This window comes from Ammospiza caudacuta, chromosome 6 (assembly GCF_027887145.1).
Source record: "Ammospiza caudacuta isolate bAmmCau1 chromosome 6, bAmmCau1.pri, whole genome shotgun sequence".
In the NCBI taxonomy this organism is placed as follows: domain Eukaryota; kingdom Metazoa; phylum Chordata; class Aves; order Passeriformes; family Passerellidae; genus Ammospiza; species Ammospiza caudacuta.
Window position 1 is genome coordinate 29210087 of NC_080598.1, and position 15376 is coordinate 29225462.

Consider the following 15376-nt stretch of genomic DNA (forward strand, 5'->3'; position numbering starts at 1 on the left):
CTTTTTTCTTCCCCTTTAAGGATAACAGCTCAACTTTTATCCTTAAGTGGTGACTTTGCTTTAAATTTTGAAGGTTTTTCAGTAAGCGAGAAAAACAGATGTCATGTTTCATAGAAATAATTTTCAAATGTGTTTTCTTTGTTCTGTTGCAGCTCCTGAGATAAGAGGAAGCTGCTGTTATTATATATTAGGATAGTAATAAATTTGAGGATTTTGATTGGTGGTTCTTGGTGGGGGAGGGATTGCTCTGCCATCTATATTACATCTGTGTTTATTAAAAACAGAACCAAAACATAATTTAAAAAGATACTTTATGCAGCTAACAGTCGCAAGCTGAATTTATTCCTTTTGGCATATAGTGAAATAGTTCGTCTTTTGCACTCTGAGATAATTTCACAGCTTTCAGAACAGCTCAGTTATTTCCAGGATGATGATGTTGGAGATAAGAGTTCACGTTCTTGAGAAAACTCAACAGTATCCTGCTTTTATGCAGTTACACAAGAAAAGTTAATTTCAAGGCATAAAAATGAGCAATTCTAGACTGTTGGAATGTAGTTAATGAGGATAGAGTGTATGAGATGAGTAGCATTGGGAAAAACTTTTTACCTTTCTTCCAGATACCATCCTCCTAATTCTTCGGATGAAACATTATCAGAAAAACATTCAAAGGTATATGTTTGCTCTCCTCTTTCCTTTTAGTATCACACCTCCATTTTAAAGATAAATTTTCATCTCACATGCAGCTCTTAATATGATGAATCTGTCTTGCAGATACTTGTGATTAAATGCAAGAAACCAAATGTGCTGGGGAGGGATTTGCTCAGTCCAGATATCCTTAAGGCAAAAGGGCTGGTGCTGGCAGTGGGTTTCAGATTCAACTTTGGCAATGGGAGGAAGATCTGCCTTTTATTTATGACTGTGTTTGCTTAGGTTTTGTATCCTTGGCATGAATAATTTTTACAGCACACTTAAAATAATAAATGAGCAAAATTGTCATGTGTTGAAGAAGACAGTATGTAGAATTATATAGGCACAGCACTAGATGATTTCTAAAACTAGAAGTTTGAATATATGTTTAGGCAAGTTAAGATGTCACAGAATCCTTTCAAACCTAAACTCACTGCAGTCCTTCAGAATCTTGAGCTTTTTTTTTGGGTGGCTCTGAAGCCAGTTTCTCTGTCCATAACTGTCTGTGATATACTTGACGTCAGCTCTAGGGCTTCCTTCTGTGGTGGGGTGGGGCTTTGGGTGTGGTGGGAACCTGGTGTATGTCTTAGCTATTAGAGCAGGATGGGACGTATGCCTTTGCCTGAGACCCCTGGATGAGGTCCAGGATGCTCTGTCTGCCTTACCTTTTCCATGTGTCCTCCTCTCTGCCCTTGAATTTATGTTGTAAGGCCCTCCCTTGACAGGAACCCATGGCCAACACACGAGCAGTTGCAGCTGTACTGTGCTCAAGTCTGCCTGTGAGAGCAAAATGGCTCTCAAGAGCCAGATTTCAGGAGACAAATCTTCAGATTCCTTCTAGTCCAGCAGGCTCAGAAATAGTATCACTGAATCTGAGGAATCTTTCCACTGATACTCTGGCGTTTGAAGCAGACCTAAAATTATCTAAAAGACGGTGTTAATTACTTCCCCATTAAATACATAGCATAGCTATTGTACATAGCTGTACAAAACCTGAAAGAGTAATGATGACGTAACAAACTTCTCAGTCTGTGGAGATCAGTAATTTTGCTTATTGTCTGGCAGTTGTTTTAGAAACTTAAGCAAATTCAAAACCAGAGGCACTTGGCCACATTCTCTTTGTTGGTGGATGCCTGGGGTGATAAATGTCAATGCCATCTTTCACATTCTGACTTAAAATGTGTCTTTGACACCAACCCATAATGAACCTATGAAAGAAAATGGAAACCAAACTAGTTTAACTCCAGGGAAAGATTCAAGTCTCTTGTATTTCATGTAATTATTGAATGCATTAGTAGACTTTCTTGACAAGCAAACAAAAAATACTTGGCTCAAACATATGTGATTTTGTTGTAATGCTGTGATTTTATCTAAGTAGCCTTGTGTTGCAAAAAAGAAAAGCTTATGAACTGGAGGGACTCATGCTCTTTTCCATTAGGGTTGATGTGATTATGTTGGTCACTTCTTTGGTCAGCATTTGATTTCTTACTGTGTGTCCTTCTGATTCTGAACTTTCAGGAAGACATAGTAGCAGGATAGCATGACGTGGAATCTTCAGGTCTCTGTAGAAGTGCTGTAAATCTCACATGCATTTGAACATTGTCTGCCATTACATTGCCTTCTTTGCTTAAACTGGTCGATCTGGTTGCTCCTCCTGCAGAAGCATCAGACTTGGAAAAGAAAGCTGAAGTCCCAGGCTGAAGCCTTTGCTCATTACCGCCAGACACACACAGCAAATGAGCGTCGGCGACGTAATGAAATGAGAGGTCTCTTTGACAAGTTGAAGAAAGTTTTGGGGCTGCTGAACCTTCCCAAAGTCTCCAAATGCTACATTCTCAAGCAGGTAGGTATTTTGGAGCTTTAGTGAGGAGGAGAATCATTTGTTCTGGACAGAGTAATTATACTCTTCAGAGTAATTATACTCTTCAGGTGAGTACCAGTGTAGAGGGGAATTCTGTCGTCCCTGCAGGACACTCTAGAACAAAACAATACCTGAAAGAATCTGAGAATCTATACTCCTAAAAGCATAGTCTTGATCACATGAACATATAATTTTGGATTTGCCCTCCCCTTGTATTCTTTGTGAATCGTGGAACGTTATGTCATAATTCTTTAGTGGTTTACTGTGAACATAAGGAAATATCTTAATCCATTAAATCCATTACTTTTTTAATGCTTGAGAAGATAGTGTTCCATTAGGCAGTTTACAGACATTAGAAGCTTAATTGTAAAGATGTAAATGACAGGAAACGAAACATGAATGGTAGATATGGAATTGTGTTTATCAACTGTACCTAGAAACTGGAAGATAAAAGTTTGGGGTCTTTCTTAAAAACTGCTGACCTTTGGAGGAAGGACAAACAAGATGATTATCACTCTTCAACCAGCATTTAGGGAAAGCTGGCATTCATGGTACTTCACATGCTTTCTCTCAATCCTATTTTCTCAGGATTACAGAAGTTTGAAAATAAATTTTGTAAAGGTTTCTGGGAAGGAAAACTATTATTTCGTGTGTCACAGGTTTATAAATCAGTTCCCTGATACTATTTTAGGCCTTTGAGGAAATCCAAGGACTGACAGATCAGGCAGATAAGTTTATTGGACAGAAGACGTTACTGACACGCAAACGGGATGGTCTGATTCGAAAAGTATCCACGCTCTCAGGTGAGACTGGTTTTGGATGCAAACTAGCTGTAATAATGAAAGACAAGGCTTTTAGGAGTGAGAATGTGTGGAGTAATCAGTGCATCCAGGTGTGTCATTGGTTCACATAAAATTCAGATGTGATGCCAAACAAAGTTGTACTGATAGAAATGGCTTTTGTTTTCCTTCATGCCTAAAGGAAGTGTGAATGCTCTCTGTGCTGGGAGCCACAGGCTTGGATTCCTTTGGAAGGGTGGGGTGATGGTGATAGTGTCACTTCATTCTGTCACTGGTCACTTCCTGAAATGCCTTTTCTGCTCAGCCCTTCACAGTCACACACAGCTGTCTCTGGTCAGTACTGAAACGTCCAACTCCTTGCAGAGCTTTGCAAATGACTCCTTGTCCTGCTTTCCCAAGAACCAGTGCTCCTACAGGCTAGAATGTGTCAGCTCTATACACAGAACAAAACTGAAGTAGATTCTAAGCTGCTGCTTATCCAGACATTATATCTTGTATATTCTGTCTCATTTGGAAGGATAGGAAAGCTGTGACACATTTTCAACCAGTATCAAAATGTGTGAATAAACAAAATATTATTCTAATCTTGCAGTCTGGGACTATAAACAGTGGAATACCTATAAAGTAGAAATGAAATATACTTAAATCTTTTGTATTTACATTTACAAATATAGACCAAATTAATGATATACCATGATGTTAGAATATAAACACTAAGCAGAAAACAAGCTAGTTTTAGCTTAACTTGAACTTGGATCATGTAAAACTGTGCGTATATGCAGAAAACAAATTATTTATGAAATCTGTGTGTTTGTCCAACATTAGAATTTTCATGGCAATGGTAAAACTGTATGTGAGTTTACATTCAAATGTCATTTGAGTAAAATTGAATTATGTCAGCTTAACACATTATTAGTTCTACCTTCAGCATTTTTGTTTTGGGAAGAGAATTTGAAAGTAGGCTGACTCTCTGGTAATTTTTCTGTAGGAAAGACAGAAGAGGTTGTCCTGAAGAAGCTGGAATATATTTATGCTAAACAAAAAGCAACAGAAGCACAAAAAAAGAAGAAAGAACCTGAGCCACAGAAATCAGCTGCACCCTCCACTGCTAGCACCCAGCAAGAAGGATCCTCTGCTGCCCCCAGAGAGCCAACCCCGATAGCGATGACAAACAGAAGGGGCAAGCCATTGATACTTGCCAGGAGAGGAGTCCGGGCCACAGGTGGGCTACAAGGGGTGCATGTCCTGCATCAAGGGGAAGCAGCCATTGAAGCTGCACTCTGTGGGAAGGCAAAATGCCAGCTGGCTTGTGCAGGCAGCCTCACTGCTGAAACAGAATTGTGCATAGGACTGGGAAATGTCCATATGATAGGTGAAAAAACCACTTGCTTTCAGAAAGGACGAGACCAGTACAACTGAGGTCTTCAGGTGGACATGACTTCAGAGCCTCAGAATGATGGGAAGTAAATTCTTACTGAGCTGTCCTTTAATCTCAGGGAGTTTCACTGCAATCTGGCAGTAATTTCTAAGAGTTAAAGGTGGTTCTTTTTCTGACTCAAAACCTAAAGTTCAGCCCCTAGAATGCAGGGGTTGCTAGAACAGACTCTTCAAAACCTCCCTCCTCAAAATGCTAGCTCTCAACAAGGATGGAAATTTGCTCTTAAATTCAATGGCAGAGTTGAATGTCAGGCACTGGAGAGTTTTTTTGTAGAGAAGTGTTCAACATTTGTGGAGACCTTCACATCATAAACGTAGGAAGGAACAAAAGAATAGTTCCTTCCAGAGCTGTACCTAATGCTGGCTCGCAGGGTGCTGTGCCAGAATAAATGAGTGTTTTACATAATTCTTTTCTTGCAGAGGACTCCTCAGCCTCTCTCACACTCACGGCTGCAAGTGTAGTGATGACTCCACAGGGGCAGGTGCTTACGCTGAAGAGCCCCCTGGTCCCAGGGCAGGTGGCAGCTGTTCCTTCCACACTGCTGCAGGCTGAATTAAAGCCTCGAGGGGGTGGTACTACCATGGCCACACAGCCAGGTAGGATCATGTGGGATGATGTTAATCAATATAATACTGTTCGTAGATGTGCTGAGCAGTTTATGAAGTGATGAAATTTTGCTTTAATAATTTGGATTTTTTTTACAACTTGGCTGAGGTAGAACTTGACTCTGGTAAGAGAGATCAGATGTCACTAATTCAAACTGTCACTTTATCAACAGGTTAGTAAAATGTGTTAAAATTTTGCTATTCAGAAATTAGGGAAACATACAGGAGAATTCCTAATCACACAACCAGTCTGCATTTCTGTTTTTACTGCTTTAAGATGTTATTGAAGTCTTGCCTTGAAGTGCACTGCTCCTTTTAGCCAGGAGTGTCTGAAATATCTGAAAGTACTGTATCTGAGTATCTGAAAGGCTTTTGTTTCCACTTCATCCCCTGTTTCCCTTTTCTTGTATAAGGTGTTACTTCTGTGATGATTCAGCTGCCAGGATCAACAGTTCCTGTCCAAGTAAAAGGAATCCTTACTAATTCTACCATTCCTATTACACTGTCAGCTGTTGCTGAGGATCCAGCAACCTCAACAGTGGTATCAGCTACAGAACCCCATTCAGGTAAACTCTTTGTTTTTCATGGATCTTTGTGCTTGCATGTAGGGAACATTATCCTTGCAAAGCTGAAGGTAAATTGTTTTCTCACTAGGGAGTAATCGTAGGTGTTAATGTTATTCAAAGAAAATCATGATTAAATGTTTTGAACAGTTTAGAGGGGCCTCTAGGAGATTATGGATTAGAGCTTTTTAACTTTCCATCATCTCACTGAGCCTGCTTGCCCTCAGGAAAGTCAGGAAGAGTAGATCCTGGAATGTGTCTGTGGTATAATTCATCCTCCTGGGGAAGCTTCAGTTCAGAGTGGTGGTGGGGCTACTGAAAATCTTTGCCTGTAACATCCGGACTCTGACTGTGGCACAACCCCTTCCCACACTGTGCCAGCTCTGCTGCCCATGGGAGGGCTGTTTCTCAGGACCTCGTGCTGTCCATTGGATCTAGGTGTGGGGTGGTTCCTGCCAGCAGGGCTCTGCTTGCCATCTGTTGTGCTGAAAGCAAGCCACTCACTTTCTGCTTCCTTGTAATTGTTTGGTCATAATGAAAAAGGAAAGTTCACTTCAGGTGTAGAACTGGGAAAAATTTTAGTGCTATTAACAGGGAATGGCTAGGAGGCAGAAAATAGGTAATCATTTAGTCCCTGAAATGTCTCTGTAGTGCACAAAAACAGTAGTGCAAGATGTGATCATAAAAACAAAGCATAAAAAAACAGTAAGAGGGAAAATTCTCATTATGTTTGCCTTGTGCATCACCATCTGAACTGTAAGCATTGCAGGTGGTTGCACTGGAGCTTGCTCTTGTTCTACAAGTTGAAAATTAAGCTATTGGTGTGTTAAACCTTCAGTTGACCAGAGCTGTGTAAGCAGTCTAAATTGCAGTTTACTTTAGAAAACCCTGGAAGTGAGCTAATTATACTTACTTAGAATTACTTGCAGTTAACACATACCCTAATGGATGGTGCTTTGTGTGGTTTTGCAGAAAGTGAAGATTCATTCATGATGCCAAAGATAGTTAATGTAACATCACTGGCTGCTGAAGCAGGCATGAATCTAAACCTGAACCGAAATAAAAATTCTGATGCAACAGCAGCTGCAGGTACTCCAGCTTCTGAGCAATCCTTGGCTGTAGCACCCCTTGAAACTATGAATAGTGACAACGTCCTTTCAGAAGAAAAAGCCAAACCATGTCTGGGAGACAGTGGTGCAGATGGAGGAAACACCACAGGTCCAAAGAAAGTTTTCTTTGAAAATAAAGATGTCCTTCCACAACTCTGGAACATATCATGTACAAAGGAATCTCCAGAGTCCTTCAGCAAAAAGCTCTGCATTGGTGAGTTTGTAGGAAGCCAAACTAGGAGGAAAGATGGCGATTCTGGAGGGGAAAGATTAAAATCCAAAGAATTGTCATTCCGCAAGCTGCAGATCAAAGATTCCAGGATAGAAATGGAATTGAGGAAAGTAGCGTCGGCAATGGAGGAAGCAGACCTGGATACAAGTGAGATACTGAGCAGCATTGAGGAGGGTGATGACACCGATGAAACCCTCACTTCGCTGCTCAATGAAATCGCCTTCCTCAACCAGCAGCTGAACGATGATGCCTCAACCATGTCTGAGCTGCCTGGTGCCCTCAGCTCAGATTTCTCTCATAAAGATGCAGAGGCTTGTCGGGGAGCAGCCAGTGATCTCTCCGCTGCAGATGGGTCTTCCTTCCAGTTTGGCCATTTGGGAGGCAGTTTTAAGGACCTTTCTGAAGTTCCAGGAGGTGGTGGCTCTTTAAGCCCCCTTCTGCTGCACCTGGAAGATGATGACCTTAGTGATGGGGACAAGAACTCTGGGGATCCTTCATCTGAGGCAGATGTCTTAAAGATAGTGATAGGTACTGAAATGAAGAATCCACTTTCCAATCTGTCTGTAACCAGTGGTGGGAATGGCAAAACAATAACAACCTTGTCAGATGCCACTAACGTGACTCCACCGATTTTGCAGATGAAGACTAATCCAGAAGCTGGTAATGCTGACAAGTCGTGGAGGCCCATGCCGAAGCTAGCACCACTTGGTTTAAAAGTGGCAAGTCTGCCAGTAGACTCAGAAGGGCAGAGTAATAAAGTGATGCCCTTACTGGCACCTATAGTTGCAAAACTGGCACCTAGTGGGGTAAAAAATTCTTTACCTTCAGCTCTTCAAGAAGGACAGGATAACAAAGTAATGCCCCCATTAGCACCTCTGGTTGCAAAGTTGAATACTACTGGGACCTTGCCTTCAAGTTCAGCAGGCAAATAAGTGCAGACGTTTTTTATCAGACTGGAACAGAGATCTAGAGCAGTGTGTCCAGTGTCATTGTTCAGCAGCCTCCATTGTCTGCAACACTTGTTTTCTGTATAGCATCAGTACTGTGTTCATCTGAGGGGCAGGCCCCAAATTGTAAATAAGTGTTAGGAAACTTTAGGCATGTGTATGTACTTTTACCTCACTGTTGTATTCTGGGTGTTCTCCTTCCCATTCTCAAGACAACAGAGATGATCTATAACCATTGCTGGGCACATGGTATCCTTCCAAAATTGGGTTCTTCACAGGAATAGTTTATCGAGGGACTGAGAAACTGAGGCTGTTGAAGGAGATTTTTTTTCTCTCCCCAGTAGGGAGGCAGCTGTCTTGTTGGGGAAAAAAAAAGGATTATCTGTTTTGTACCAGGCAAATTATCTATGCAGAAACGGCATTGTTCATATTTGCTTTTAATATTTGCAGAATATGATAAATATGCAGGAATCAGGTTGTAGTTACTCTGAAAGTTGATACCTAGAGCGGCAGAAGGGAAATCTGAGACTGCAGAGGGCTGAAGTAAAAAGGTTTTTTCTTTGGTGCTAGATAGTTCTCTAGCAGAGACTTTTTAAGAGCTTATGCACAGAAAATTTTAATAAACACAACTCTCACTGCTGGGAGAGAAAAACACATTTCCCAATGTAATTAGAAGGAGGACAGTATGTTAACTTTAATAATACTGTCCTCACTCTCACCTTCTGCCCCCACACAAATTCTTCTCTCTGATGCTTAGGACATCCATAAGGAAGAATTGCAGATTGAAAGAAAATGTGGCCACCCTATTGCTACGTCTTTAAATACATTGCTGAAGTAGTTCGAGTGTTTTCCCAGGTCCTATTTTCATTCCTTCTGTCATTCTTCAAGATGTGTGTGGTGGCTGGGAATGTTCATACCAAGTATTGCTTAGTGAAAACACAGAAAGCTTTCAGGAGTCTTGTAGCCTGGCACAAGTGAGCGAGGTGTATGTGTGAGTGTAAATATGAAAATATGTGTATAGCTTTCCAAACCTTTCATTTCTTTATAAATTCAGGAAAGGAACTCAGAGGTTTCTCACTGCATTTGCACAAGCTGTGTATAGCAAAAAAGTCAACAAAAATGCTCATTACCAGGGAAATAGGGCAGTATTGAATCACAAGATGTATTTTTTATTCTTCTCTGCCACTGCTTACTCAATAACCTGTAGATGCTCTTCACTGTTCATCTGTTGAACTGTGAGGGGCCTGCAGACTGTAAAGATATTTATATTTTTGTACACAATTTCTGTTTTCATAGTTTTCTTGACAAATCAAGTTTTCAGCCTCGGAGAGATGATTTGTTAATGAGTATACACAATCTTTTCCTATCAAGTTTGTAAATATAAGTTACGGTGCGCTTGGGGGGCTTCTTAACTGTTTGAAAAAGGTAAAAAATATTGCCGTGAAAATTGAAAATCATACAGAATTTCGATGGTGCATTTTGTTTTTTGTTTAGGAATGTAATTCCATGTCTTAACTGTTCCAGCAACAGCAGCTGGGATTACCCCCTGCCATCCAAATTGCCCATCTTTGGTGATGCAGTAACCCAGGAATTTCATCCTTCCAGCACAGAGGTTGTGCAGGTGTTGCAATTGATGTTCTTCCACAGTGAGGGAGCAGTGTTTGTACAACCATAGCCCTGTCCAGTACGCTGCATCTTCTGGATCCATGTCTAGATTAGATCCATCAGGGAATAAACATATCTCCAGTGTTTTCTGTGCATTTTTATTATTTATATTATGTCACAGAGGAGAGAAGCCCTTCAAGCTCATTGTGTGTAAAGTTACTCCAGAGACTACATTAAAAAATATTTTTCATCTGGGCATTCTAAACAGTGTGTTTTAAAATAGTTCCATACAACTCTCTTTTGCCTTTTGCAAATTTGCTATTCTAATATTTCATACAAGTCTGGTATTAGTGATTTGGAGAGGAGAGTTTAGGTCATTATGAGAGTCCTGCAGGGTTTTACAGTTGTCACTTAATGCCTTAGGAAAGGGGATTTACAATCCCAGTTAGTAATTAGACAAATGTTGCTTCTTATTAATGATTTTAACCTTATTTTAAATTAGTAGAAAGAAATGCTGCTTCTCATTAAGGATATTAACCTTATTTTGAATTAGTAGAAAGAAATGCTGCTTCTCATTAAGGATTTTAACCTTATTTTAAACTAGTAGAAACAAATGTTGATTCTTATTAAGGATTTTGACCTTATTTTAAACTAGTAGAAAGAAATGCTGCTTCTCATTAAGGATTTCAACCTTATTTTAAACTAGTAGAAACAAATGTTTCTTCTTCTTAAGGATTTAAACCTTATTTTAAACTAGTAGAAATCTGGAGTAACTAAATTATTTTACTAGCACTACATCAGACTCAAATTTATTTATCTGGGAATCTGGTTCTGAGTATTTCCAATAGGCTGAAGTTGCTTATTGTTTTAACTTGTAATAATTTTTTTCCAGTAGATTTCATTCCTCCTGTGCAAGAAACAGCAGCAAGACTTGTGCTGTGACTACTTTAAATTCCTAATCACTAAGCCTTGTTTCTGTGCCTCACTTTTTTTATGGTTCTAAATAGCCAGTTTTAATTTTCACACAGAATTGTGTGTTTTCTGTGAGACAGAGAGGCTATAACATGATAACTGATCACACATGATCTAAAAAAAATAATGTGCTTTTGAGGATGTTCTGTTTATTATCTGGGAGTATAAAATTCCTGTATGTGAATTTACTGTTTGACATTGGGCAGAAAAAAAAATTACTGCAGTAAAAATACAATGATGTCAAGATGACAGCAAAACCTTTTGATCCCTAAATGTTACTAGAAGATTAACTAAGAACAGCCCCCCAGTATGGCTGTAAAAGGTGGTGGCATTTGGTGTGGTTCCGAGAAAGATCTTTGATGGGTTCTACCAGCCAACAAAGCATGTTTGAATGCTCTTGGGTTTTGCTTGTTTCACTGTCTTGTGTCTGCAGCACATTATTTTGCTATGAATTTAAATGCTGACTCTTTGCTCTTCCCTTAAGCTCCCAAACATTTTAAAAATTACATATGCTGTTTTTTGAGGCAATAATCATAGAACATAACACTTTATGAGAAGATTCTGGAAACAGGAAAACAGGAGAAACAAGGAAACCCCTGCAAGGCGCACGCTCTTGCTTGACCAAGAGACCTGGAGATTTTGTTTTTTTACACATCTGTAAATAGACTGGAATGTTTTTAAGAATATAATGAAATGTCAGATTTAGCTTTTTTCCTTTTATATATTAAAATATATCTTTCCCTCTTTTTTGCTTTTGGAGAATTGATATTTTTGTAGAAATCTAACAGTACAAGACTCTTAACTGTATGTGAGGGACAAAGTGTAAAACTAAAATAAACCAATCAAGGTCAACTAGAAACTGGCTCTGAAAGTTTGTTACAGGGATAGAGGGGGAGCAGAAATGATGTGGTGGTGGGCTGTTGGTGACATGTGGCATTGGACCTGAGCAAGTGGTACATGAATGCTCTGAGGCCCAAGTCTTGGTGGCTCAGACATTGGGTTTTGGTTCTAGTGATCAGACAACTCAGAGATTTCTCCCTTTAGTCTTAGCAGTATGCAGGAAATGTGGAAATGTCATCCCTTTTAATAGGGGATCTTGACTTGCTGAGTGCAGAGAATGCACCAGAGGGACTTTCTTTTCTGTGAGATGTACCCTGAGCAAGAAGCCAAGGGGGTTAACATTTGGCTGTGGCACAAAAAGAAAAAAAAACCTGAGAGCTGAGAGATTAAGTCCATGGAAAAGCTTAGATTCCTTACCCCAACCCTTTGTATCTGTTTCCTTTAGAGAAGTTGAACACGAAGGCTGTCCTAGTGGGAACTGGTTTGCAGATCTGCCTTTAAGTGAAGTGTCAGAGGAGAGATGCTTTTTTAAAAGAAATAGATAAAATGCCCATAACAAGTAGCCATCTATGGCTTCCACATGCAGGGATTGAAAGATAACATTTGAAAGTGTTGGTGTAGGGATTCTTTTATTTGGGTTATTTGTTTGGTGGGTGGTTGGTTGGGTGGCTTTTTGTGTTGTTTTCTTGGTTGGCTGGTTGTTTGGTTTTGTTTGGTTTTTTTCCTCTTTTTTTGGTGGTATTTTTTTCTTCATTATGTAGTACATTTCTACAAATGAGAAGTTAGTCTTACAGACCTGAGAAAAGAAAATACAATGAGGAGAACAGCTGCAAGTGAGGGTAAGCAATTGACTGGAGAAGACATGTCACAGAATTTATTTTTATTTAAAGAGGAACATCAGACCTTACAGGAATGAATTAATATAAACGGTTGACACAGTCAACTTATTTTCTGAAATTTCTCAAACCCTTCAGCAAGGTCTCATCCTATTACTCCTTATTTTAAGGGCTAAAGTTACTTCTTGGAATAGAAAGAAGTGTAAGCATGAAGTATATCCAGTCAGCTTTGCAATGGAAAGAACTTTCTAATAGAGTCCAACAATCTGTGCTGAGGATCGGTGTTTTCCAGCATATTCATTGTGTTCTTGGAGATGCAGATGGTGGTACAAATAAACTCTGTTGACAATACAGAGTTACAGGGAGCCTGTGCAGTAACTGATGCTATAGCCAGATTGGAGTCCATAAATGCAATCCAAAATTGTGCAGGACCAGTTTGTCCATAACTGGCAGCAAATGTAATCTAAATAACTGTCATTTGGGGTCATGGTAGTGGAGGAATTTTAATGCCATTTGTTGTCACTTGAGCTCAGTGCCTCATCTATTTGCACTTTAAACTGCTGCTACACACCAAGAAGGCATTGTTACACCACAGTGCTCTTGGCTGTTCCTGTTCATTTGGAGTTTGTGGTGCTTCAGCTCGCACTTTAGTTGTTCATCTTGTGTCTCCTGGGATTTGGAGGTGTCTGACCAGGTGAGAGCTCTTCTGGAGGTGTCCTTGTCTTCATTCTCTTAATAGAGTTCTACCCCTAGAAGGATTTAGTCTCCGCTTGTCTGGGTCTTTTCTGATGAAGAGGAAAGCCCCGGTGTGTCCTCCTGGGCAGCCGCGTGGGCCTCGCAGGCTGCCAGCATGAGCCTCCATGCAGTGTTTCAGGCAGCTGGAGAGCCCCTTGCCCCAGGTTCCAGCCACACCACCTCTTGCATGATCATCAGCACGAGCATATCCCACAGCCCGGTGCCAGGGAGGCCTTTGGGGACCTATGGCTGTGTGTGTCTAATCCAATCATGCATCCAGCCCGGCAGCCGGGGGTGTCTCCCCTGTGCTGGTGTTTGGGAATGTCCCTGCTATCCCCTGTTTTGGTGGGGCTGCTCTCTAGCAGCCCCATGCTGCCAGCAGAACTGCTGTGACACAAAGCTCCAAGACCTGTCCTTGCTTTAAGTAGTCACTTACCTGGAACATCCTGCTCTGTTGAGGGCTCCCTGGCTTTTGTAGGGCTGTCAGTGTACAGGACTGTGGTGCCTCGAAGGTACAGCTGTTGCCCTGGCTCTCTAAGGTAAGGTAGATACTGGAAATCAGAGACTTGAACCTGAAGGCAGCATTTCACCTTAGCTCTCTCAGCATGGGAGTAGCTGCTGCGGAGTAGGATCCCTGCCTGTGTAAGATGTGGATGTGATGGGGAGTGTATCAAGGGGCAGTCACAGCTATGTGGGTGTGAGCAGGCAGGCTGCTGTGCTGTAAGAGCAGGGCTCAGTCTCTCTGCCAGCCTGCTGGGACCAGCTCCGAAGAGGAGAAAGGCTTTCCTGCTGCCTTTGACTTCCTTTCCTGTCCCTGCCGAGCACAGGGCTCCCTGTAGTTCCCCTGTATGACGCAGAGCGGTGCCCCTGGCAAGTGCCCGTGCTGTGCCTTGTGGGCTGAAACCAGGCAATTAAATAGCAGCTAAAAAAAGATACGCAGACATAAGCTCTGTGCCTTTTTTAGCGCTTCAGCACCGATTAACTCTTTAGCAGCTGTATGAAACAGCCTGCCCAGCTCCTCCTTGTCTGTCCTGCTGGCCAAACCCCAGGCCTGTTGGGGCAGGGATGTGGCTGCCCAGAGCAGAGCAGCAAAACCTGTGGGTGTGCAGCTCTTCCCTGGCTTCTCCAGGGCATGGGGCTGTACAGCACAAAGTCTCTGGGCAAGGTCTGTAGGCTCACGTGGGTCTGCAGAGCTTACCTGAGCAATGGGCTCCAGTTTGCAGCTGAGACTATGGAGCACTGCATGCCTCTGAGGTGCCACTGGATCTGGAAAATGGACTTTGGTCCTCTGGACTTTCAGATCCAGTGATCTGTGATTCTTATTAGATAAAAAATGTAAAGTAACCACAGTATTAATACCAATCATCTTTAAAAAAAGAGGACAGAATTTGTTTTTGAAATTGTGCTGGACCCAATCTACATAAAAAACCAAAAGAGAGGATGAATGCATGACACAAGCTTGCTGGTTTATGGAAAACAGTACAGTGTATTTTCAGGCCATGGGGATGGGATGACTGATGATCACCTCCCCTTCTTGACCTTCTGCAGAGTGAAAGTATGATCAAGACTTATTTGATTTGTAGCAGCTTGACTGTTCTTTTTAACAAGAAGCCCATTAGCAGCACAATAAGAGCTTTACAGGTGTTTTTAGAACAGCACACCACTGTCTGCTGAAGGCTGTTACAGCAGCACGTGCCGCTGTAGCCTCCATTTCAGTGCCTGCCCAGGATTTCCTGCAGCAGTGAGAGGAGAAGGGTGGGTCTGCACTGGAGCTGACTCAGTAGTTTGGCAGAAGCAGCTGGGGAATCTGCTGCCAGCACTTGCACCACCCATCCCTTGCTGCCTTCGCTGTGCTCTGTGTGCCAGAGCCCTTTGCAGGGCTGCACAAGCTGCTCTTGGCCTGAGGGGCAGGTGCTCCTCTTTCTCCCCTCCTTCCACCAGTCCTTCTGCCTGCTCAGTCAGGCCTGGACCTCTGAGCCCCATCCTCTGTGTAAGGAAAAGGGGCTTAGACCCTGCTGCTTTGTGCACTGCTCCCTGGCCTGCCATGACACACACACCAGCACCTCAAAGCCCAGGCCTGTGGCTACACTCACCTCTTGGCACCAAGTCAACTGCTGAGCACGTGTTGGGTTCTCTCTTCTGAAGA

The 15376-nt window shown here is 41.8% G+C and overlaps 1 protein-coding gene across 1 annotated transcript in view; it reads left to right on the forward strand.

The window, feature by feature from the left end:
* Positions 1-11653, forward strand: part of MGA (MAX dimerization protein MGA) — a 58596-nt gene extending 46943 nt beyond the window's left edge. Inside the window, exons 20-26 of the mRNA XM_058806306.1 lie at positions 618-669; positions 2348-2530; positions 3240-3351; positions 4337-4570; positions 5206-5382; positions 5805-5957; positions 6927-11653. Coding sequence (XP_058662289.1) covers positions 618-669; positions 2348-2530; positions 3240-3351; positions 4337-4570; positions 5206-5382; positions 5805-5957; positions 6927-8227 — 2212 coding nt within the window. The 3' untranslated portion in view covers positions 8228-11653. The remainder of the gene's footprint in view (positions 1-617; positions 670-2347; positions 2531-3239; positions 3352-4336; positions 4571-5205; positions 5383-5804; positions 5958-6926) is intronic.
* Positions 11654-15376: the final 3723 nt, after the last annotated feature.